The following is a 24,856-nucleotide window of genomic DNA, read 5'->3' as shown; positions in this document are numbered from 1 at the left end:
GCTTACATATTATTTGTGGGTCGTCCAGTGTTATGTGCCCTGCGATTGATTAGCAACTAGTCCATGGTATACCCCGCTGGGCTAGGCTCCAGCTCCCCCACAACCCTAATGAGGGCAACAAGGCAAGCACTACAGAAAACGGATGGCTAAATGAATTTTTAGACAAAGGTTTGAGGTAGTGATGGCAAAATGAAGCTTCATGAAGCACTTGTGATTTTTTTAAGTCCCCTAGATGGTGCTCTTGGTTGGAAGATGCAGTGGAAATTTAATACATTTCCATTGCACTAACCTTTATATTTAAACCAAGAGCACCATCTAAGAGGCTTAAAAAAAATCACAAGTGCTTCATGAAGCTTCATTTTGCCATCACTAGTTTGAGGCATTATTCTTTGTAAAAAGATGTGACACAAAATCCAAAATGCATGAGCAACGCATTCGGTTTATTTTGAGGGTATGAGGGAGAAGCTCAACAGCAGGTCAGACTTCTTAGGCGGAAACAGTGAACAACCAAGGTAAAGGGGTGGTCGGCAATGCAGAAAATGAGAAAAGGCACTTACACAATCGGCAAGCAAGACAACTAACAGACTTTTTTTCTTTGCAGAATTGAACAAGGGAGATCCCATGTAAACAGGCTGGTTTCTCTGTACAACACCAGCCAATTAAGGTCTCTCCCATTTTGTGGATGTAAACAAAGTCAACAGTCATCGGGAAGTCTTTTTACCTGATGAATTAGCATACTTTGTCTGTGCACACTCACCCAAGATGCCCTTAAGTTTTTCTGTAGTACACTCCAGGGACCACAGGGTGGTGTCAGACACTAAGAGGCCATGCCGGAGCCCCTTTTACACTGCCTGTTAAATCCTGACTATCAGTTTTTCTTATGTGTCGCTGTTCTGTATAAATTGCACTGATACGGAACAGGGGGACAAAGTTGACCAAACGTACCACAGGCAGACAGTAGCGAGGAAATTTCGCAATGCAACATTTCACTTAAATAGACGCTTAAGCATTGCCCGCCTGTAACTTCTACGCACAACCCAGCAAGATGGAATATTACCGCGATATCCCGCTTCACTGCGTTCTGTGTAAGAGACATAGGCAAGTAAGTAGCTTACCGTCACAATCTTCTTTGGCGAGGGGTCAGGAGCATTTTAAAATGCAAACAATCTCAAGTGGGCGGAAAGAAGGATTATCTTGTGCTTTGGAGCCAACGAGCAATTAATGCAATTTGCTTAATTGTTGGGAAAAAAACAAAAACAAAACATGAATAAATAGAAATACTTCAGCCACAGCTTTGTTGACGGTAACAGTACGGGTCACATTTAAATGGGCGCAAAGTGTAAGGAGCGTATCGCAAATTCAACGAGTTCAATCTGATCACATTTTGTTAACAATGCAAAACTAAGATTTACTACTTGGGATTTAACAACAAGCAGAAAATCGACAAAACTTTTCGGTTGCCTTTGACGACAATGTCGGTCCCACAAGTCAAAAGACATTGTATACTTCAAGTACGGGGGCAGTGCCACATAACAGAAGGTAAGCTACACTGAAATGACCCCCAGAACACGTAACCTTGTTTAGAATTGCCCCCCTGATATTTCGAGTGACAAAATAAATTACATTTAAAAAAAGATGGAGTCAAGTTTACGTGAAACCCAACACAGCCAAAACGACTATTAGCAGCTTCTGACTTCTCTGTAAAACGTCAGAAAGAAAATGGCGTGAAGGGACAGCACGCAGAAGGACCTGACGATGGTTGTGCGCTTGATTGGCTTAAGCAGAAGAAAAAAATCTACACAAACGCGCATCTTAAATGAGCTTGAGCCAGCAGACAAAATGGCTGCAGGCTGAAGTAAATAGTGCAGCAGATGCGGCGGTGATGGGGCTACTTGTGCAGAGGAGGGTGGGAAGAGATGAAACACACAACTTTCGGAGGGAAACAAAGGAATCGGAAAGGTGGGGGGTGGGATTGACGGAGGGGTTAGAATTTGAGCTCCTTGGGAACCTCCCATGCAAAGAGGACACGGCCAAAGTGCCCGTAAACTGCAGTGCGCTGGTAGATGGGCTTCTTTAGGTCCAACTCCCTACCATAGAAAGCAATACAAATGTGAGCAAGTCATCAAAATAAAAACGTGCCGACTGAAAGATGAGAACGCCGCAAGGATACCTCACGATGACTCCTGGACGCAGGTCGAAATTCTTCCTCACGATCTCCAGCAGCTCGCTCTCATTCTTCTGGGACGTCCCGTAGTGGAAGATGGAGATGGAGAGCGGATGTGCCACCCCGATGGCATACGACACCTGTAGCAGTTTTTAGCTAACAATTAGCCACGTTATGCTTCCATATGCTACGGTATGCTTCGCTCTCACCTGGACCAAAACGCGCCTGCATAGTCCCGCTTTCACCAGCGACTTGGCCACCCAGCGAGCGGCGTAGGCGGCGGAACGGTCCACTTTGGTATAGTCCTTGCCTGAAAAAGCGCCGCCGCCGTGGGCCCCCCAGCCACCGTAAGTATCAACGATGATCTTGCGCCCTGTCAGACCAGCATCGCCCTGATGGAAGCAACAACAGTATTAGCATTACGAAGACACGGATTAAAAACTCTGCAACTGTAGAGTAGTGCTGTCACTATTGAAACTTTTTAAAATAGATTATTTTGTTGATTATTTCATTTAATCCATTAAGGAATTAAATTGAGTGAATATAAGTACTCATAATTTTTTATCTTCTATACTTATGCAATATTAAACACCCCAAAAATGTGCCTATGCTAAACGGTTAGCAATAGCGATTAGCATTAGCGCGCACTAGCAATTACCACTAAAAGGTTAACATTAACTACTATTTAGTTTACACATACATAATTATATCTACATTACACATGTAATAGTGTCTTAAAAGTCACTTTCAGACAATGCTTCAACAATATTCCATGAGTAAACAAGGGTAGAGATAACTGTTAACTACATGAGGTCAATAACTTCCTGTTCCTGTCTTCTTCTAGGCATGTTTAGTTCATGACTGCCCTCTATTGGTTAAGAGATGAACACAAACTGAAAGGTGGGTTATATTTTGGAATAATTACAGCCCCAGTGCTTTTGGAAGTTCAGAATTTCCTTTCTCGTGTTTTGGGGAAGGTCAAAGTGCTGTATTGTCTTTAATAATATTAAAACAAAACATTAAGTCAGTAAACGTTTTTAAGCAGACAAATACCATCCGTCATTCAGCCACTAGATGGTGCACTAACAGAACAAAATAAAGATTAGATCACAGCCACCACTACAACACTGTGCATCCGCAAAAAAAAAAAAAACGTGCAGCCCAGCCCAATCATAGTTCCGGCGGGGCGTCAAGACAGAAAATTTAGTAGACCTACTTTTAAAGTTCACTAATCCGACTTGGTCGACTTCTTTCCCCAGCTCTACTACGCAGTGTTCAGCATGTTTTAAGATTATTAGGGATTAAGACACAAGCCGCTACACGTAAAGAAATACAGTATTTCTGGATCAATGGCCTTAAACGAAAAGGGTGCCATGTCTTACCTGTGGCCCCCCGATGACAAAGCGACCACTGGGCTGCATGTGATAGACGGTGTTATCGTCCAGATAGCCGGGAGGGACCACCGCTTTTACCACCTGCTCCTTCAGACTGTGACGCATCTCCTCCAGGCCGACAAGCTCGTCATGCTGCACGGAAACGACAACGGTGTGGACACGCAGCGGAACCACGGCGCCGCGGTCCTGTCTGTATTGGACTGTCACCTATCAGAAAAACATCGTGGCAGTCAGTAGACATAAACGCTATTGCAAACTAGATTAAGCAAGCAAAAAAACTAAACAAAAATATCACAATTTATTTCACAAACAATTGGTTTCCTTTTAGTCAACAGGTTTTAGTTGATGTGAATAGCAGCAAACTGCATTTTCTTGTCTAGAAACATTTTCAGTGGAGCAATTTCAAGCAAATACAAATTTCATCTTAAACTTCAGTATTTCTGAATGGGATGTAGCGTCTTTTAGCAAAGCTAAAATTCAAAAAACATTTTTAATGTAGTTTATTCTACAGATCTCAAAAGTCAAAAACAAAACATGACTTGTGAAAACATGCAAATAACATATAGCGTTAATATGTATTATTTTCTCTCCAAAAAAAAAACCTCCAGACCATTACCTTAAATTGCTTAAATTTTGGTTGTTCAAAGTTGCATACGCACCGCTTCAATTCAATTCAATTTCAGTGTTTATGTCAATCTTAGGTTAGCTTAGCAATTAGCATGGCTTCTCCATCTTCTGTTAATTACTCACCATCATCCCTTTTTGAGAATGATACTAGTCAGAAGTGTTATCTTATTTACCGCCATGGAGGCGATGTGTACTGATTAAGGAGCGACTCCACAACATGTTTAGCTGCACTAGCTAGCCAACCAAAGCTCTTTGCTAGCTAGCGGTGCGGCGTAAATCAAGCCGAACTTGGCGGTGACGTAAGCATGTTATGCCAAGGTGCATTTGTGTCCAGCCTAGCAAAGCATTCTGGAACCGATTCTGTTATTCAATTTTGGGAATCAAAAAAATTATAATCTGTGATTCTGTTTTGCTATTCAATGTGTTTTGATGATGATGAGCTGATTACACATTTATAAGATTTTCACAGACATTACAGTCTGCTATGTGGCCCGTGATGAAAATGAGTTTTCCTCCCCTGAATGGACTGACAGAAACTGAACATATGGTTCGTATGTGACCTGAGTTTTGGAATCTGGTCGGAGCCACGGCAGCGTGCCGTCACGGCGTAACTTGGCCATCTTGGCGTTGAGCTTGTGAGCCAGGACGATGGTGAGTGGCATGCATTCCTCCGTTTCATCGGTGGCATAGCCGAACATCAGACCCTGCGGGAGTTGTCACGGGATCAAGTTACACATGAGAGCATACACGTTGCAAGTCCATGTTCGTGCGTCTTCAGACCTGGTCGCCGGCGCCCACGTCCTCCTCTTTGCGGTCCAGGTGAACGCCTTGAGCGATGTCGGGGGACTGCTGCTCTAAAGCCACCAGGACATTGCAGGTCTTGTAGTCAAAGCCTGCAGTGGAAAAAATAAGCCTCAATTAGATAAGTAGGCCGTGGCGATAAATCAATTCATTAGATTGTTTATTGGTCAGAACAGTTATTTAAAATCAATGTATTCGGTATCTTCCGTAGCTCAAAGCACAAAGCCGCTAACGTGTACTGCTTTCAATAAAAACAGTTGTAAATAAAAGGTGAGCTAAAAAGCAGCCAGTGCTGCTAAATTTGTCTTTGTCGCCACTTGTAGCAACTTTTCCGACCCCTCTAGCCATAACCACTATTCATAAAAAAGCCACTAACTCATTCACTCCCAGTCATTTTCACTTAAGCAATCCCCTTCGTTCTGTTTTGATCTGGATTTTGACTGATTTGGCAAGGCCCACAGAATATTCTGTTCTATTGCTATAAAAAAAAATTGAACCTACCAAAAGAAAGTAGGGATGCACGATAATGCTATTTTCAACCAATAAACAAGTCATTTAGAGTCAGTGGTCCTCGGGGACGGTATCCAGCCTGTTTTCCAGTCTCCCGCAGCTAACACAGGTGATTCATATCATCAGCTAATTAGCAAGCTCTGGAGAAGCCTGATAACGATTCCCACTTGTGTTGGCTGCGGGAGACATGGAAAACAGGCTGGATATCGGTCCCCGAGGACCAGGGTTGAGGACCACTGATTTAGAGTGCCGATGTCGATAACTGATAAGTAAGCCGATAATTATTTGCAAAATTAACTTGAATACAAATATACTTTATAGTCTTTCAATTAGTCTAACATATTTAATACATTGTGTAAAGCACCATCAAGCTGAATTTTATTGATATCTCTGCTTCAAAGACAACCAGTAACTCATTTTGAGTTTGCCAACACAAAACAGTCATGTTTAAAAACTGCAACAAAAAACTGTGATGGTAAAATTTTGGGCACACACAGTAAAGAAAGCCCACACTGGCGACTACCATTTCACCATGATACATCTTCTGTGAACATGATGCGCACATTATGACATCACAAATATGCGACACAACCATAGCAGAGGGGAAGGGTTGAGGATTGGGCACAACAGGTGGACCAACGTGGCGTGTCTATTATCGGTGGATTTCTACATTATCTGGTTTATCTGTATGATGTCTAATTGTTTGATGTCTAATTGTTTGATAATTATCGGCAGATTTCTTTATTATCTGTTTTATCAGTTTGACGAAAGATTAAATTAGAATCTCTTCTTTCACCGGTAAAAAAAGTACCTTTATATCCATTTTGTAGCAATTAGCATTAGAATATAGCTAAGCATCATCATTATTCACAAATCTGCTTAGAACTGTGGGCAAATCGGCACATGGCCCTGGTTGATCTCTTATACTCTGCAGCCACCTGCTGGCCGTTTTTGTAATAACTACCATTGCTTCAATCGTTTTGTACAGTTGAGAGGCTGCATCAAAGCCTTCTGTATGCTCTAGTATAAAAAAAAATGTATAAGTACGTTTTAGGGACACTTGAAACATTTAAAATAGAATGGATTTATACGTTTTTGGGAGCAAATGAGTTAAACGTTGTTAAGAAAAGACATAAGTTGAATCATTTCACATTGTTTTATTTATGACAAGAAAGGACGCCAAGGAAATGCAATTGCGGAGTCAATTACGCTGAACATTACCCGGTTGACATGGATCCCGGTTATAAATGACAAAAGCTGGGATTTATTGACACGTTGCAAACTATTGACCTGAGACACGCGCTAAATGTTAGCGCCTTCTTGCCAGTTCAATACTGCAGCTTGAACCCTGACAATGATCAAGTCGCTCACTTGCATGAAGTGGGGGGCCGCACACTGAAAAAGGCTGATTTCAGCAATACAAGAATTAGAGTGTGTAAAGTGTATTGATCTTTTTCACTAAAGTATTTCACATGGTATTAGTGATACCCCAAAACTGTTCATGAATGTAAAAAAAATAACAACAATGTCTTCTTTACAAAAGACCTTCCTTAACCTACCAAGATTTTTTTTTTTATTCCAGGCATTAAATTGTTGCTAACCAAAACAGCAGCACCCACAAAAGGAAATTAGACTTTCAGTGTTCTGCATGTCCTGTTAAAAGTGTGTAACCAAACGATCTGTCATTTTACAAAACCCTCACCAATGGAAGCGATCATCACATTGCAAAAGGTTTGTTTGTGAGGGTTTGCAAGCTTACCTTTGGAGGAATCGTCATAGCCGATATGCTTGATTGTCTCTCGCACAATCTTCTGGTAGTCTACGACAGCCTTGGAGGTGATCTCCCCAGCCAGGAGGATCATCCCTGTTTTAGCGACCGTCTCTGTTCAGGTGAAAGAGATTAACTTAAATCTTAAGTGTGAAAGATCCTTAAGAAGAACATTCTAAGCAGCACATGCATTCAAAAGACATTTAAAACATGTTGAACGTTAAGTTAAGCTGGTCTGGGATGTACACTTTCGGAAAACAGAAAACATTTTCCCACAGTTTAAAACTTTGGTGAAGGAGCAAACAGGATTGTGTTTTGGAAAAAGAGCTGCAGGACATGTTCCATGCCCGTTCTATGAAGACACAGCTCATAAAAGCATTCAATGGAATTTCGAGCTCCTTAGCAAGTTCCTGGGGGCTTCGGAGCTACTAGTAACATTTTGTGCACAAAACAGTGTTTTATTTGTGTGATTAAAGAAATTAATGTTTTTAAATTACGTGACTGTCATATCAAAGGGTCACATTGGAGAAAAAAATAAAATGACAATAAACTTGCATCATTACAATATATGGGAATAAAAATACAGATTTTTTTTTCAAGAATAACATCATAAAATTACACGAGTAGAAGAAGCAAAACAATGTAGTGAATGAATTAAAAAAAAGAAGTTAAAAAATTTGGGGCGTCATGTGATTAAAATTTTAATTGTGATTAATCAAATGACTTTACTAGGGAATTCACGATTAATCACAAATTTTATATCTGTTCTAAATGTACAATAAAAAGCTTTTCATACTCTTTTTAACAAAAGAGGGGAAAATGTTAAACTAATAGAAATAGTTCAAATGAATTTTTGACGTTTTTAGCCGTCAATGGCAGTGATTGAGTTAAGTGAAAAACAAGCACTTACCACACGCTACTTTGGCATCTGGGTCTTGGGTGAGGTGCGCATCCAAAACAGCATCACTAATTTGGTCACAAATCTTATCTGCAGAATGACAAATGTGCATTTAAGATATTGTGAACAAAATAAATAAATTGAAGCAGCCTTGTTTTCGTGAGTAAATAAATTCACTGGACAGAACACTTTAGTTCAAATATATTGATGTTCTCTATTTCCCAAAATGTTTATTGCTGTGGTACATAACTTCACTATTTCATGTGGAAAGTCAATGTGTACTTTTCGTCTTAACGTGATGCAACACAGAATTATTATTACGTACTTCACGCTGCCTTGTGTAGTTACGGGACAGGTTAAAGCACTTTCTGAAAAAATTGAGCTGGCACATTCCATTCTTTAAAACAAGATAAAGTTACTTCATAATTGCATCGACAACCCATTATCACCCTCCTCACACCAGATAAGTGGAAATGACTTGTGGTAGCTGAAAATAAATCGTTTAAATGCTGTTTTGTTTGTGTGCCACAACAGCTGTCACAAGACTGTGTTGAAATCTGACACTAAAACAAAACAATCAAATCCAAAATTTGTGTATTGACATTTTGACTGTCCTATTCATCCGAAGGCTAACGAAGCTCCGTTCAAAATATCTAATGTGATTTATCAGTGCAATGACTCCCCAGAAAAAAAAGTTTAATTGACATATAAAATTTGTACTCGTAATTCTGACATTTGAACATTAAACACGCCAGCTTTATCGCACATTTCAAACAAGGTAACTTCACATGATTCAAAGTAGAACATTTAAAAGCATTTACAAACAAAACAACTAAAGACATTTTAAAGCACAGTAAAGTCAACTACTAAAAGAATGTACAGTGCAAGAAAAATATTTTGTAAAAGTTATTTTAAAAATGCTTTAAAAGGCCTCAATCATTTCAGCCGCTCCCCTAATTGACTAATTGAGTCTGCAGACCTCAGATTCCTACTAGGTTTATATTCCACTTTCATGTACAGTATTCGGGATGTAAACCAATCAGTAGCATAACATTTTGTACAGCTACTGGAAGCCAGTGTAAGTGCCTTTACGATTGGAATAATATGTTCTGGTCATAACCCAGGATGCACTGTTCTGAGAGAGCTGTAGCTGTTTGATGCTTATTTGAGGGAGTCCAGTCAGAAGACCATTACAATAATCAAGTCTACTGGAGATAAAAGGATGGATAAGCTTCTCTTGGCCTGCTTGGAACATGCAACCCTTTAATCTGGATATGTTTTTCAGATGGTAAAAGGCTGTTTTAGTGGTTGATTTGATTTGACTGCTGAAAGTCAGATCCAAATGTATCAGCAGACCAGGACTTCGGACTTGGTCTTTATTTTTGTTTGTTTTTTAAAATGTGATTAAAGTGTTTACTAACAGCAATGCTCTTTTCTTTATATTTATTTATTTTGTTTTGGTTGAGTTCAAGGTAATTTTGGTTCATCCAGTACATCCAGTTTACACAACACCTTAATTTAATTGCAGTCACTTGGGGACATTGCTTGGATACGTGTCAACTGTCAACTGCTTAACCATGATAGACATGAGATAATTCAATTTGATCCAAGGGTAGGCTGAACAAAACGCATCCAAGGACTGACCCTTCAAAGACCAAATATCTACTACATTTTATTTTTTTAAATAAACATTGCAATTATAATAACAACAATAATTGTAACAAATAGAAAAATATCACATATTGTGTTTCACATTACAAGAATTGTAAATGTATCACATACGTTACATATAGGACACGTTCATTTTCCTGTCGATACGAATGGAGCAGAACGCTAACCGGATACGAACCTGCCGATGATTGGCGAGACCGGAAGTGAGGCTGGAAGATGTTGCAACTTGCAACGCCATTCAAACGCTTATAAATCCCTTTGAACTCAACTAAATATGTATGTCTCGCACATAGACCGCGATTGCTGAACCACTTAAACAAATAAGCCCGACGAAAAGTTGTAATTTATTCAATTTAACTACGTTTTTGTGATTACCTTTCGTATCCAACTAGCTAGCTAACAGCCGTGATGCCGCCGCGGATGGTTTGATGAAAGTGAGTGAGTTAAAAAAAAATAATAATAAAAAAAGTCCTTCTAAATGTTGCAAACGCATGACAAGAAGCATAAAAACTCCATGCCTCACTAATTAAGAGACGCCACACTTGAAACGAGGCGCTGTCAAACTCATTGGTGATCATGTTTTATTATTGATTTACTTTATTGTAAAATTTAATAATAGCGTTTCAAACTCACCGGGATGTCCTTCTCCTACGGATTCGGACGTGAAGAGGAAGCAGTCGTCGTAGACGGGCGAGTTGTTATGGAAACCGTTCAGCTGGCCGTTCATCTTTAACACTGTTTAGCTAACAAGCTAGACGTTCGGATAGCCTCCTTACAATATGGTCGATTTAACCAAACACGCAGCCTGTGTATGCTGTTCCGACTCACGCTAAAACCCAAACGACCACTCTGCGTTGTGCTTCAGGCGACCCGCCGCTGGAAGTGATCTGCAAACTAGTTGGACTGCCTCGGTTGTTTCATGTGTGGCGGCAGGAGTGGCCTATGTGGAGTCCAGCCTATTAAGTTGCTAGTGCTACCATGTGGCGCAGATGGGTGTGCGCATGTAAACACAAAGCTTAGGGGGGCAACGGTGACATCATGTAGGCTGCCCACCAAGGCCCTTTAGATTTTTTTTCTTTATGTTTGTGTAGATTCTCTGCCATCCATGTACTGCAGTGGTCCTCAACCCTGGTCCTCGAGGACCGGTATCCAGCCTGTTTTACATGCCTCCCACAGCCAACACAGGTGATTCATATCATCAGCTAATCAGCCATCTCTGGAGAAGGCTGATAACGATCTCCACCTGTGTTGGCTGTGGGAGACATAGAAAACAGGCTGGATACCAGTCCCTGAGGATCAGGGTTGAGGACCACTGATGTACTGTATATACAAAGGGTCTGTGAGGCCATCCATCAGCATGTTCCTTGGAACATCAATTGACATTGAAGCAGCGTTAATGGATGGTGCCAAGTTTGTTTTCTGTCTACTGCTGATTATAGGCTCGCTTTTTGCAACACATGTCTTGTTTGCATTTGATACACTCTTCACACTTTGCACTCAACACATGTGGACAAACGATCATTCACACTTACATTCAAATCAATGGACAACAGCTGACAGGCATGTCTCACATGTGGAAAGAAAATGGAGAAACCCTCCTTATACAATGAGCTGAGCATATTAATAATGGAATGGTTTGAATCAGTCCAAAAAAAAGAAGAAATTATAGGAGGAAAAAAAGTTGTAATTGGCTTTTATTTTGAAATGTAAAAATGTGGTAGGGATAAGTGGAACAGTTTAAAGTAGGAATTGTTTTTGAATCAGTCAAAAAATATGTATGTAATAGGTATGGTATTTTTTACACGCACGCACGCACACACACGCATATATATATATAAAAAAAAGGAGAGCAATGATGATGACATGTCAAATGAACAATACTGAGCTCTCCAGAAAAAAAAAAAAGAATCAGTCAAAAAAAAAGTTAAAATTAGAGGAAAAAATCTTTTGAAATTTTGACATTGTGTGTGGCTCACTGGTAGAGTGGTCATCTACCAACCCGGGGGGTTGTGGGTTCAGTCCCATGCCATTGTGACCCTGTCGAAGTATCCTTGAGCAAGACACTGAACCCCCAGCTGCTCCTGATGCTGCGTCATCAGTAGGTCAATGAGTAGTCAAATGTAAAGCGCTTTGAGGGCCTTGTAAGGTGGAAAAACGCTATACTGTATATGTAAATGAAGTACCATTTAAAGTTGGAACTGTTTGAATAGGTTAAAAAAAATCTTAATTTTGGGTTTTTATTTTGAAAATTTTGGTGGTATGTATTAGGGTACGAGAGGACCATTGGGGATGCCTAATCACAAGAATCCAGCGTGTACCTAATGTTTTGGCCATTATGTCTGCCCCAAGGGGACGGCAACACACGAGAATCTGCGGCGTACCTAATGTTTTGGCCAATGTGGCCGTCCCATTTGGGACTCCCGCACACAAAAATCCGGAGCGTACCTAATCACGAGACACATGAGAATCCAGGGTGTAACTGACATTTTGATCATTTTAGACACCTCATTAGATACACAAGAAGCGGAACAATTTAAAGTTGGAACGTTTTGATTCGGTCAAAAATTTTGCCCACCCCTACTCTAATAGTTTGCTCTCCAAGTTGCAATTCCATCCATCTTCTGTACCACTTGACTTATTCAATTAATTAAATGTTAAATTTGATTAATGTTATGAAAACCGACCAACAACTATGTTTACATTTGAAGCTAACCTAAATCCAAATGCACAACTTGGTTCGACACAAAGAGGCCTACACACACACCATCTCCAACACACACATCAATACACTTGATTGATTTAGACTTGCCTGCATATTTGGCCTCACATTCAATGTGTGTGTTTCTACACATTGGAGCTCGTGAGCCTATAAAAGCACTTGTCAGAGGGATGTCAATCCCAGAGAAACACTTCGGAAAGAGAGAATTGCAAGGTTGCACGCATTACATTCAGTCCAGATCCATCTCCTCTATGAAGGCTTGTTCCTCCCTGCATGTCCAAGCTGCTTGAGTCCCGTGGGGCTCACCTGAGCAGGCCTATGGTCCCCTAACATGGCGGCAATCAGGGCCTCCGGTGCCGTAACCCCACTGCCCGGAGACACAGGGCTCCGGGGACTGAGCGGGCTGACGGCCGGGGACGACAAAGAGCCGGTGGAAAAGAGTCGTTCCTTTCTAGAGGCGCTACACGGTGAGCGGCTACCTGTCTCTTTGGGCAGGGGACACAGGCTGAGGCCTTGCAGGGAGGGGAGGGGGTTGGACGAGAGAGCCGGCACGGCGGGGCTGCGGCTGCGCCGGTGACGGCAGTGATGATGCTTAATGGGTTTGGGACTCGGGCTGCGGGAGTTCGGAGCCAGCAGGACGAGGGTGCTGTCGTCTTCCGAGCTTATCTCGGAGCTGTCCGAACGGTGCGCTGACGGGCTGTGGCTCAAACAAGGTCATAAGTCATAACAATAGAATTTTTTTATGCATGCCCAGTTTTTCACAATGGTATTTTTCTGAATAGCACAAAACTCTTGTAATTTTGCCTAAATAAGGCATTTCCTTTGAAGTGAGATAACTATTTTCATGTTTATGACTCATCAAAAAAGCGATTGCATCAGTAATCACGGAAAATGCATTATAACACATCAGGTTTATAGCATATCAAAAACTGTCATTTATAATGGAAGTCAATGAGCCAAAATCCGGCATTATTACAACAACTTCGTGTGAATCTCCTCCTCCTGTTTGGTAATAGTTATAAATTACAGCATGGCGCCAATTTGAACTTCTACATGTTTTAACAATCTTGGTGAAATTTCAGGTCCCTAGTGTATTTTTTTCAAATGCTTTTTCTTTGATGAAAAACAGAAAAGCATAAAAATGCCAGAAAATGGACAAATAACGCCCAGGGGTTAATACGTTTTGTAGAAACTTTATTTGGACATTGTTATTTACGTCGCAATGCATTCAGTGCGTAGTGACGTATAATGGCGGCCTGTCGCTGCCGAGCAATGTGAAACGTCTATAAAGAAAGCAAGGTAAGCCTCCGTATCGTTCCTAAAGAAACACTACGTGATTGGGAGAGTCACCATCCTCCACGCCGTGCTCTCGTCATTCACCAGACCCTTTAGGAACGCTACGGAGAATTAATTTGCTTTCCGGCGCCATTCACTAAACCACTACGCACTGAATGCGTTGCGACGTAAATAACAATGGCGGCGTACGTCCAAATAAAATAACTGGAAATGATTTTTGAAAAATGAATCTCCTAGTTATGTTAGTAACAACCAAATAAATAATATAGAGCAAACTTGTCATTACAGTCGTGGATCCTTTTTAGAAAGGGCATTAATTGGTGTAATAGTAAAACACTATACCTGGATGTTTGTTGACAATCCAACAATGCTGTTCATATTATGACTGTAGAAGCCAAGGATGTATTCACAATCCTCTCTTGCAAAGTCCTCCTCTGAAAAAGACACCTGGAAAGTGGGGACAGACATGATCCCTAAATCCATGAAAATTATTATGGAAATTATTATGAAAATTAATATGCGACCCACCTGCCCTGAATGTTCCGCCTTGGCCCACACATACGCTTGGTAATCTTTGTGGTGTCTGAATCCAACCTGTGACAGATGTAAATGTTGTTAGGTGACAACACAGGCAATCAAATGGAAGTACAGAACAAAGCTTCTTACCTTGTATATTGCTACCCAGTCCCATGAGCTGCGATGATAATTGGACACAAATGTGAACTTAACTGTGGCATCGGAGACTTTGAACCATTCTTTGTTGGCCTGCAACTCCACCAGAGGCATGTCCACCCGGAATGGGAACTACCACACAGAAGAAAAATTCATAAATAAAGCTGCAACATTAAGTAAACAAAACCATTAAAAAACAACAACTTTTTTTTCCGAAATCCTCCATAGGAATGAATGGATCAAAATCCCCCATAGGAATGAATGGGTCGAAATCCCCCATAGGAATGAATGGATCGAAATCCCCCATAGGAATGAATGGGTCGAAATCCCATTTCGGGTTATTATCTAAAGTACTATTAGTACCATAATACTTGGTATAAGTGGCTAATCAAGATTTGAGTACTTGTACTCGAAAGGTCTAAAAAAAAGTGGTATGAACATCCCTATTAAAAAGAAAAAGAGTAATATTACAATACTGTACTGTAATGATAAAATATTAGTAATACTGGTAATCATATTTTTTCCTCATAGTTTTACAACTTCTGGAATTCAAACTTTCATCCTAATATTTCACAATATTCTCGTAAAGGCACGCCTTTTTTCTTGTAAATTGCGACTTTTTTTCTTCTTTTTTTTTGTTTTCTGTGGCTAATTTGCTCCTGATATTTCAACTTTATTTACGGCAAGTTCCAACTTTATTCTCATTAATTACACTTTTTCACTTTTTTTTTTATTTTTACATTTTTTCTTTTCTGACATTACAACTTTATTTTTTTTATATTTTTTCTCTTACATTACACCTTTACTGATTAAGTTGTAGATTTATTGTCATAAAGCTACAACTTAATCATTAAATTCTGACTTTGTCCTCATGAAATTACCGCTTCATTCTCCCTATGTTAGTCTTGGAAAATTCTGACTTTAGAAGAAAAAAAACAGATCTCGAAGTACAACCATCATGACTAACTTTAAAACACAGAAGTGCTATAGGCCTAAGTGTAATAATAATAGTGTAGTAATAATTTGGGAAAAAAAATTACTGCACATGAACAGCTAAAAAAATAATAAATGCGAATGTATGTACTACTCCTAATACTGAAATTTAATTCATAAAGCAATCAAATTTTAATAAACAAAAACATCATAGCAAATAGGTGACATATTCACTCACATGCAGGGAAAACATGGCCGACACAGGCTTGTGATCACTGACGGTGAATCCCATGTGGCTCTCATAAGTGTGCTGCGTCACTTTGGTGGCACCACCCAGCCAGGAGGTCAGACCCCTCTGAAGTGCTGCATTGTGGGTAGGAACGGGGGAGCCGGTGCGGCGGAGGCGCCAGAGGATACGATCGGTCCACGCAGGCTTCCTCTTTTTAGCGCTGAACCACATGTGGAAACATAAAAAAATGGCGGTTAGATGAAAGGGTAAGATTCTGATCCATCCGATTGATGAAGGGCAGACCTTGTGTCATAGGTGTGTGTGCCCACATCAAACTTATATGTAGGCGGGAATTTCAGTGGACCCTCCAAGAAGCCTTCCAGGATGGATTCTGTGCTTTTAGCCATGTTGAGCTGAGTCAAAAAAACAAAAGATAAAGCTCATACCAGGTCATATACACAATATTGCTCCACATAAAGAACTGATGATGATGAAGATCCTCACCTGATCTCGCTCCCACAGTAGAGGAAGCTTATTGCTGTCAATCGCACACTTCACCACATGGATGTCATAGTCCTCAATTCGGAAATTTAAATCGCCGAACCAAAACACGACGCTAAAAAAACAGAAAATATTCCTTACAGTATTCAAACATTTTCAGTTGTTTTCTCGTGTGTTTTTGAAATTATTTTTTTTAACAAAATCCACCCACTCGTGATCCAGCACGCCGGTGGCAGCCCCGCCTTCAAACTGCTGCTGCTGCAGGATGCTCTCAAAGTCCTCCATCCTCTGCTCCAGGTTCCTCATGTGAGCGGGTAGATGACAGTTGAGGAAGCACACGGGGTGTCCAAACACGCTCATCCTTGCACTCACGCCACCTTTGTTACCCTGCAGGGAGTGCACAGAGCAGCAACGTCTGGAATAGTATGAAAAGCACCAACACATCCTCATAAATTCATTGACTTTTTTTTTTAAGGGACAAGCATTAACTGCTGCCTCCATCTGTTAATGAACATGTTTTTGTCTTTAAGTGTTCAGGAAAGTCTTTTGAGACATGAGCCATCATTCGACCAATTTTGCTTTGACTTGAGAACAAAATTCTGATCTAGGAGCATTTTATGGTAGCGCCACTCCTAGTTGAAGTTTAATGTAAAGCTTAACATAAAACAAAGGGAATTGCACGTTGTTTACTGTATTTAAAACAACCATATATCTGCGTTATTAAACCCAAGATAATGTAACAATACTCATTGACATAAATTCATTATCTTTTGCGCAGAACAATATCATTGCAGTTTACAGAGCAGTAACTCGTGACCATCTTCTGTAATGTTTGTATAATACTGCCCCCATGGGGTCAAAGTGCACACATCAGAAGGAGCAGCATATTGTCGTTTGAATTGAAACAAAATGTGGCAAAGACTGTTCAGTTATTGACATTCTATTTAATTAGGTTACTACAGAAAGTACAATATGATAGTGTAATTTTTCTTATTGTAAATTTTTTTTGGGGGGAGGGGGGGTTGCTATTCATTTAGACAAAAAAAAAACTTTAATTAAGATTTATTTATAGTTTTTTATGTTATTCATTTTCTATAATGTCTGGATTGATTTATGATCAATAATTCAGTAAATAAGTAGTATAATAAAAGTTGTGCAAATACACAAAATGTGTATTTAAGTAATTAATTAATAAATTGTACGGAAATAAATTATAAATAATTACAAAAATCATAATAATTAATTATTATCTTATCATTAAAACAAAATAATTCAAATGTTTTACAGAACAATTTTTTTCTTTTTCTTTTGTTTACCTCAGCTACAAAAATCATCATATCATATATATATCATATATATCATATATATGTGTGTGTGTGTGTGTGTGTGTGTGTGCTATTATCATTTATTGTTTTAATTTAACTTATTTATTATTATTATTATTATTATTATTATTATTATTATTATTATGCCCTGCGATTGGCTGACAACCAGTTCAGGGTGTAACCCGCCTACTGCCCGAAGCCAGCTGGGATAGGCTTCAGCACACCTGCGACCCTTTTGAGGAATAAGCAATTAAGAAAATGGATGAATGGATTATTATTTGTATTACACAGTATAAATAATTTAATCAAATATGGGCCTTAGACACAAAAGTTTGCCTACCTGACCAGACGGTTTTGCCAAAAAAAGAGAAATGCAGACTTCAGGAATAAGAATAAGAAAGGATGTCATATTCACAATTCATTGCATGCGAAAGCCTTGGCGGAGGTATGTGCCCTTTGAGCGCTCTTATTTTCAAAGCAGCAAGCCAGACGCCTGCTGCAGCACTGACCTCAAAAAGAAGGAGACTGCAGCATCACACTGGTGTGACGCCGACATCAACACTGTGAGGAAGGTCACACTCTGACATATCCACACTCACGTGCAAAACACCTGCTGGCGTGCTTCACCTTTCAAAGCCTGCTTGACGTGCTCGTTGCACCGTACTGACGTTATCACGCCATAGCAAATTGTGCAAGGTCATAAATTGAAGAGCAGCGTGGCACGTACCCAACATCCGCCGAGTCCTGTACGAGTGCTCTGCGTCTGCACGCCTCGGAGGAACGGAAGATGGATGAATTTGGAGAAGACTAGCAGCAGCACGCCCTGCATCCGCTGGGACGCCACCTAGAGTCAAAAACAGTAACACTAATTAAAACAATCGTTTACAAAAAGTAGGCCATCACTGATTTTTTTAAGTACTTTGTTCACTTTGACACACAAGAGTCAGGTCAAAAAATTTCTTTATAGTAATTAAGCTGCAAATTCCACCCCTTTTAACGATCTCAGGGGGCGGCCATTTTGCCACACTCAGTCAATAGCAAGTGGTAAAATGGCCGTCCCCCTAATATAGCTATACGTGTGGATTTTGCTGCTTAATTCATATTCCACACATGCAATTTTAATAACAATACCATGTTTAGACTAGTAGAGCCGCGTAAAACATATTATTGTAAATTTAAAAAAAATAATAATTTGGGGTTTAACAATGGAATTAATTTTATTACATTTTTAAAGAATTAATTATTATTATTATTATTTTTTTAATAGTATGATTTTTTAATAATAAAAAATGAAACCACAATATTATAGTTTTATATTTGTTGTCGCTGGGGCTGGGTTGGGGTGGATGGGGGGTCATGGCGGGAGCGGGAGCTGTGGACCGGTGGGGTGCCTGGCGGGCCTGCAGTGCCCCGTCCTGCTGCGTTGGGTTGGGGGTGCGGGCCGTGTTGGGGTGGGGGGCGCTCCTGCGGGGCCCGGGGGTCGTCCTTTGGCGCTGCCGCGGCCTGGGGGGCTCTGAGGTGTTGCGCTTGCTCTGTTCTGGCAGGGGTCGACGGCTCCCCTCCCTTCCTCGGGTCTCCTGACAACCTCACGACTCTAGCTGGATTCTGAAGTATTCGGTTTAGGTGAACGGTATGGGATTTTTAATAGGTTTTAGGTGAACTAATGAGTACACACTCACACATGCACACACATACACATACTCACCCACATACAAAATAAAAAAATAAACAAAAATAAAAAAACTGCTTTTAGCATGTTTAGTTCATGTACAGTGTTGTTGTAAACTCTTGTATTTACCACCCGGCATCATAATTATCATAATCACATAGACCTTCAGTCCATATTATGGTATGCACTGTAATACTTTTTAATGGACCGTTGTCTCCCTTCTGTTCCACTTTGTATGTCATTATTTATTTTAAATTAATTTTTTAAAGATTATAACGGATGGATATACGTACATAATTTAAAATTATTAAGGGGTTTACCAAAAAAGAGAAAATTATTTCAGTAATAATGGATTACATCTTTTTATTTTTTTTATTATATTTACAGAGTGAGTCATACTAGTGTAAATGTAACAAAAAAGGACAAACTATATACAATGTTTTGGCACACACAATAATTATAAGAAAGTATTTACGAATACAAATAGATCACAAAATTGTAGATTTAAAATCACTGTCATTGTAATTACCTTTAATATTAAACATGGAAAATGTAATTTAAAAATTATATAAGCCACAATGCATATTAATGGACAATTACCGGTAAACATGCCAGATAGTTTAAATCTGCAGCCCCTTGTCAGGTTGATGTAACATTTTATATACAAAATCAATTTCAAATAGGGTTAAGTCAGACACATACAACACACAATACAGGTACACAGATCAGTCGTTCATTCAGCGGTAGAAATGATCTTTGCACCATCATTCATCTCTGCTATTCTCACCAGCACACTTGTGCGTCTTAGCTTTAGCCTCACATGGGAATCTTTGACAACAAACTGAGCAGGTAAAAGGCATCTCTCCAGTGTGGGTTCTTATGTGCATTTTTAAGTGTTCCCTCTGAGCAAATTTTTGACAACAAACGGCACAGGTAAAAGGTTTCTCACCAGTGTGGGTTCTTGTGTGTCTTTTTAAGCTTTCATTCACAGCAAATTTTTTGCCACAAACTGAGCAGGCAAAAGGCTTCTCTCCAGTGTGGGTTCTTGTGTGCCTTTTTAAGCTTCCCTTGTCAGCAAAATTTTGACCACAAACTGAGCAGGCAAAAGGCTTTTCTCCAGTGTGTGTTCTTGTGTGGTCTTTTAAATGCCCCTTATGAACAAATTGTTTACCACAAACTGAGCAGGCAAAAGGCTTCTCTCCAGTGTGGGTTTTTGTGTGTATTTTTAAGCTTTCATTCACAGCAAATTTTTTGCCACAAACTGAGCAGGCAAAAGGCTTCTCTCCAGTGTGGGTTCTTGTGTGCCTTTTTAAGCTTCCCTTCTGAGCAAAATTTTGACCACAAACTGAGCAGGCAAAAGGCTTTTCTCCAGTGTGTGTTCTTGTGTGGTATTTTAAATATCCCTTGTGAACAAATTGTTTACCACAAACTGAGCAGGCAAAAGGCTTCTCTCCAGTGTGGGTTCTTGTGTGCATTTTTAAGATTACCTTGTGAGCAAAATTTTGACCACAAACTGAGCAGGCAAAAGGCTTCTCTCCATTGTGGGTTTTTGTGTGGTATTTTAAATATCCCTTGTCAGCAAATTGTTTACCACAAACTGAGCAGGCAAAAGGCTTCTCTCCAGTGTGTGTTCTCGTGTGTATTTTTAAGCTTTCATTCACAGCAAAATTTTTGCCACAAACTGAGCAGGCAAAAGGCTTCTCTCCCTTGTGGGTTTTTGTGTGCCTTTTTAAGGTTTCCTTCCGAGCAAATTTTTGACCACAAAATGAACAGGTAAAAGGCTTCTCTACAGTGTGGGTTTTTGTGTGTATTTTTAAATATCCCTTGTGAGCAAATTTTTTACCACAAACTGAGCAGGCAAAAGGCTTCTCTCCAGTGTGGGTTTTTGTGTGCCTTTTTAAGCTTCCCTTCCGAGTAAAATGTTGACCACAAACTGAGCAGGCAAAAGGCTTCTCTCCAGTGTGGGTTCTTGTGTGTATTTTTAACTGTGCACTATGAGCAAATTTTTGACCACAAACTGAGCAGGCAAAAGGGTTTTCTCCAGTGTGGCTGATCATATGTCTTCTCAATAGATACTGGTAGCCAAAAGTTTTTTCACACTGAGAACATTTCCAACGTTTGCTGTCAGTGTGACATGTCACATCACCGTCAGACTGTTCATAGTCATCGGTTTGAGGAGAGTGTGACGCGTCTTCACCATCTGACATTCGAGCTAACAGGCTGTCTGCTTGTGATCCTCCACAGTGGTCCTCGTCATCTTTTGTTGTTGTTTGTTGTTTTGAGCTGCTGCTTGGAGACTCCGCCCCTTTGTTCTCTTCATATTGACATTCATCTTCACTCTTCAAATTGACACCAGTCACGGGCAACTCTGTGAAATGCTCCTCCGTTTTAATGTATGGTGGCAGCCGCTCCTCTTTTTGTATGTTGGGAGGCTGTGGCTGGTCCTCTTCTTTAACTTGAAGAGGCTCAAAGTCCTCCTCCTCTTTCACGCCAGGGAATTCTGGCTCCTGCCGCTCAGGACAAAGATATTTTTCACTGACGTCTGCGGGACACAAGTTACACATGGTTTGGTAAAGACCGTTTATTGTGACGTTATGTGTTTTATATTTAAGATTATCACATGGGCCACCTGAGTGAGAGTAACAAAGCTGGCAAATGTTACGTATCTTTATTTTGTTCCAGAAATCACTCAAAGTTACTCTGTAACCCCTGTAACACTGATTGTTCCGCACGTAAAGATAGAAAATATTTCAAGTTGTGAAATCTGGCATTTATTGACAAAAAGCCAACAAATGCATGCATCTGCATCAGCTGTACAACATCCTCGAGGAGTTGACCAACTTTTAATTATTTACCTCTAGGGGGCAACAAAGCAGAACAAATAAAGCCAGGGGGGATAAATCAATTTAGCCAACAGTAAGTGCATGTCAAACCTAAATAGGCCATTCCACCGAACAGCCCTAAATTATTTTATTTTTAATCATTGTAATGGGCTTAGTGTCAATGTGCCATTAGCATAAATGTGTGTCTATATGTAATATATTAGGTAATTCTATGCTAAGAAAAAAAAAAGTTTTTTGTTTTTTATTTAGTTACAAACAATGGTCCAACTAGTCACTTCTGTTTACAATACCAAATTATCTACTAGGCTTCCATCCTCCATTCTAGTTGTTGGTATGTCAACGAATCAAAAATAAAGAATAAACCTGCTGTCTTATATAATTCTTATAACATTTACCATCAAAAATAGGAGCACCTATTCTTATCTGAGTCATGTACCAAAGCGACTTGAGTACAACTGTAAAGTTAAGTGCCCAGATGAAGGAGCCTTTCAAAATAGACATATTGTTGAAAAGTATTGATTAAATAAGTGACAAACCTGCTCTGTTCAACACAACTCGAGGCTGCTTGCAAAAAGTGTCCATCAGTTGACGTAGTCGCTCATTCTCTTCTTGTGCGCCACAAAGCTCCTCTTTGTACTTGACTTTAGTTATTGCGAACATTTTCACACGATATTCACGACACTTTTCAGTCACATTCGACATCTGTTGAGCCAATATGTCGATAACAAACGCGTCTCCTTTTTTCGGTGGCTAGCAAGCTAAGCTAAAATAAGCTAAGCTAAACAAGGCCGAAAGATTTTGACAAAAACTGTGTGATACGAATGTAACCAGACACAAAATGGAGCAGTTTGGCTTCGATAGAGTAGTGACGGACGCACAGTGTCGATGTGTAAGTTCGTATAGTACGAATTCAGAAATAATAATTATGAATTATAGTGAACCGCGTGTGGCTGTGTAAAAGCAGCCTGGAATGGAGTATTGGTCACGTGAAATCTATTCTACGGCAACACCAATTGGACCAATCTCGTGTCACGTAGCCGGGTTGGGGGGCATAACTTAAATACTGTAAATGTTTGAGTCTATGTTCATTTGGAGATTTTTTTTTATTATTATTAAATGTTTGCATTTGGACGAATAAGAAACATGTTTAGTCCCTGTACAGTGTTGTTGTAAACTCCACATCTTCTAACAACATTGTTCATCAGTGCAGTGTATCACGTTCATTTCTCTACATCTGGCGATGTGCTACAAAATAAGAGTGTGGAATATTTTTGAATGGAGTTATATACATAAAAAATATTGAGGGGTTTACCGGAAATATAAAGTTATTTCAGTTTTAATGGTTACTAAACACTAGACAGATTGAAACACAGATATTTGGACAAATTTACGTCTACACGCACCAATGATGTGTGATGGTGACGACCCTGAATGTTGAACTAGTGAACACTCCAAAGCAATGGAATTCTTAGATTCTCTTTTTAGTCCAGATTTTATCCAACATGTCATGTGTACCACTCATTCCTACGGCAACACATTGGACCTTTTTTTTTTACAAAAGGTGTCAATGCTGGCCTCTCATATCCTGTCTCTGACCACTTTTGTGTGTTTTTTAATCTTATCTTTTGATGCGCTGAGATACGATGTGGGCCAAACCACCACTGTTTTCGTTATATAAACAACAACGTAAAGTTCCTTTTAGCTCACCCTCTGTTTGTTAAACTTGACTCCATCTCCACTATGGGTATTATGTCTCCAGACCAGGCCCAGTCACAAGACATAATGCGAGAAATAATATGGGAAATTTCCCGGTTGGCCAACAGGGGGCGCTGTTTATTTCAGCCCGCGGGTTCATTTAAAAATCAGCAAATAAAGTGATTTTATTATTGTTTGCATTTAATAACTAAATACTTGTCCATGATGTTCATTGTTCGGTTTCTTCTTTTACCACTACTACGTCGACTACATTTCTATATACAGGTAAATAAATTCTCATGCCTTATCCCCACCTCGTGACAGGAAGCAGCAACAGCTCTGAGGCACTGTTTACTAGTGATGTGCATGTGTTGGTTACGCGTTGGTTCAGAACCCTCGGAACGCGCGTTGCTACGTCCGGAGCGTCGCGAGACGGGCTTCCTACGTCAACGCCAACACATAGTTTCGCGGGTGATTCGACATAAAATGGCGCACTGAGACGACAATGAGCTCCAGGTGACACTGACACACCCAACTCGCATACCTTAATCGGATTCGCTTTACAATGGACGCACCCGCAACGACAAAGAAGAGAACATCCCCTGTCTGGGATCATTTTCGAGCAGATCTCTCCTAAAAAGGTACAAATTATAATAACCAGTGTGAATATATATTGCGAATTGTTGTGTCGTTTTAATGTCTTTCTTCTACTTGCTGGCATTTCAAAAGGTGAAGTGTAAACTTTGTTCCAAAGAACTTGGGTACCAAGACAACGCTTCATCCATGTTGAGGCATTATAGGGCCTTGCATGAAAATAAGGAGACAACTCCAATAGTACCACACCCAGGTAAGCCATTTTTCAACATGCAATGAAAAAACAGCATAGCCACCATGTATATTTGAAATGTGACAGATTAAATGAATGACATCTATCATTAATAGGCCTACTCTGTTTCTGTTAAATTGCAGTAGATAAGAATGCAGTGGAGGAGGCATTGATCAACATGGTCATCGAAGATTGCCAGACCTTCAGTTTTGTGGAGGACACAGGGTTCAGGAAGCTTATCCAAGCTTTCGACCCTACATATGTTCTCCCCACCAGGCAGGTGTGTATGAGAGCACATGAATCATTATTCCCCAT

General features: G+C 40.0%; 2 protein-coding genes across 7 annotated transcripts; both read right to left on the bottom strand.

The window, feature by feature from the left end:
* Positions 1-419: 419 nt before the first annotated feature.
* Positions 420-10,936, bottom strand: mat2aa (methionine adenosyltransferase 2Aa). Of its 2 annotated transcripts, none has more exons than XM_077542679.1 (9): positions 10,467-10,936; positions 8,175-8,252; positions 7,256-7,378; positions 4,966-5,078; positions 4,746-4,889; positions 3,547-3,765; positions 2,374-2,556; positions 2,171-2,304; positions 420-2,087 (listed from the first exon to the last, which is right to left on the bottom strand). In XM_077542679.1, the coding sequence occupies exons 1-9, from the start codon at positions 10,558-10,560 to the stop codon at positions 1,985-1,987; spliced, it is 1,191 nt and encodes a 396-aa protein (XP_077398805.1). In that variant the 5' UTR covers positions 10,561-10,936; the 3' UTR covers positions 420-1,984. The 2 variants fall into 2 exon arrangements, with proteins under 2 accessions (XP_077398805.1, XP_077398806.1); XM_077542680.1 differs by lacking the exon at positions 10,467-10,936 and adding an exon at positions 9,945-10,007.
* A 2,057-nt stretch (positions 10,937-12,993) lies between these two features.
* LOC144034161 (phosphatidylinositol 4,5-bisphosphate 5-phosphatase A-like) lies at positions 12,994-23,023 on the bottom strand. Of its 5 annotated transcripts, XM_077542730.1 has the most exons (10): positions 22,557-23,023; positions 18,236-18,352; positions 16,395-16,570; positions 16,187-16,298; positions 15,986-16,095; positions 15,692-15,902; positions 14,515-14,652; positions 14,377-14,442; positions 14,191-14,295; positions 12,994-13,249 (listed from the first exon to the last, which is right to left on the bottom strand). In XM_077542730.1, exons 2-10 carry the CDS (start codon positions 18,335-18,337, stop codon positions 13,145-13,147), a joined length of 1,125 nt encoding a protein of 374 aa, XP_077398856.1. In that variant the 5' UTR covers positions 18,338-18,352; positions 22,557-23,023; the 3' UTR covers positions 12,994-13,144. The 5 variants fall into 5 exon arrangements, with proteins under 5 accessions (XP_077398856.1, XP_077398858.1, XP_077398857.1 ...); XM_077542732.1 differs by lacking the exon at positions 22,557-23,023 and having other exon boundaries at positions 16,395-16,598; XM_077542731.1 differs by lacking the exon at positions 22,557-23,023 and having other exon boundaries at positions 17,849-18,335.
* Between the last annotated feature and the right edge of the window lie 1,833 nt (positions 23,024-24,856).

Source organism: Vanacampus margaritifer, chromosome 14 (genome assembly GCF_051991255.1).
Source record: "Vanacampus margaritifer isolate UIUO_Vmar chromosome 14, RoL_Vmar_1.0, whole genome shotgun sequence".
Lineage (NCBI taxonomy): Eukaryota > Metazoa > Chordata > Actinopteri > Syngnathiformes > Syngnathidae > Vanacampus > Vanacampus margaritifer.
This window is presented reverse-complemented; position numbering and strand designations above follow the sequence as displayed.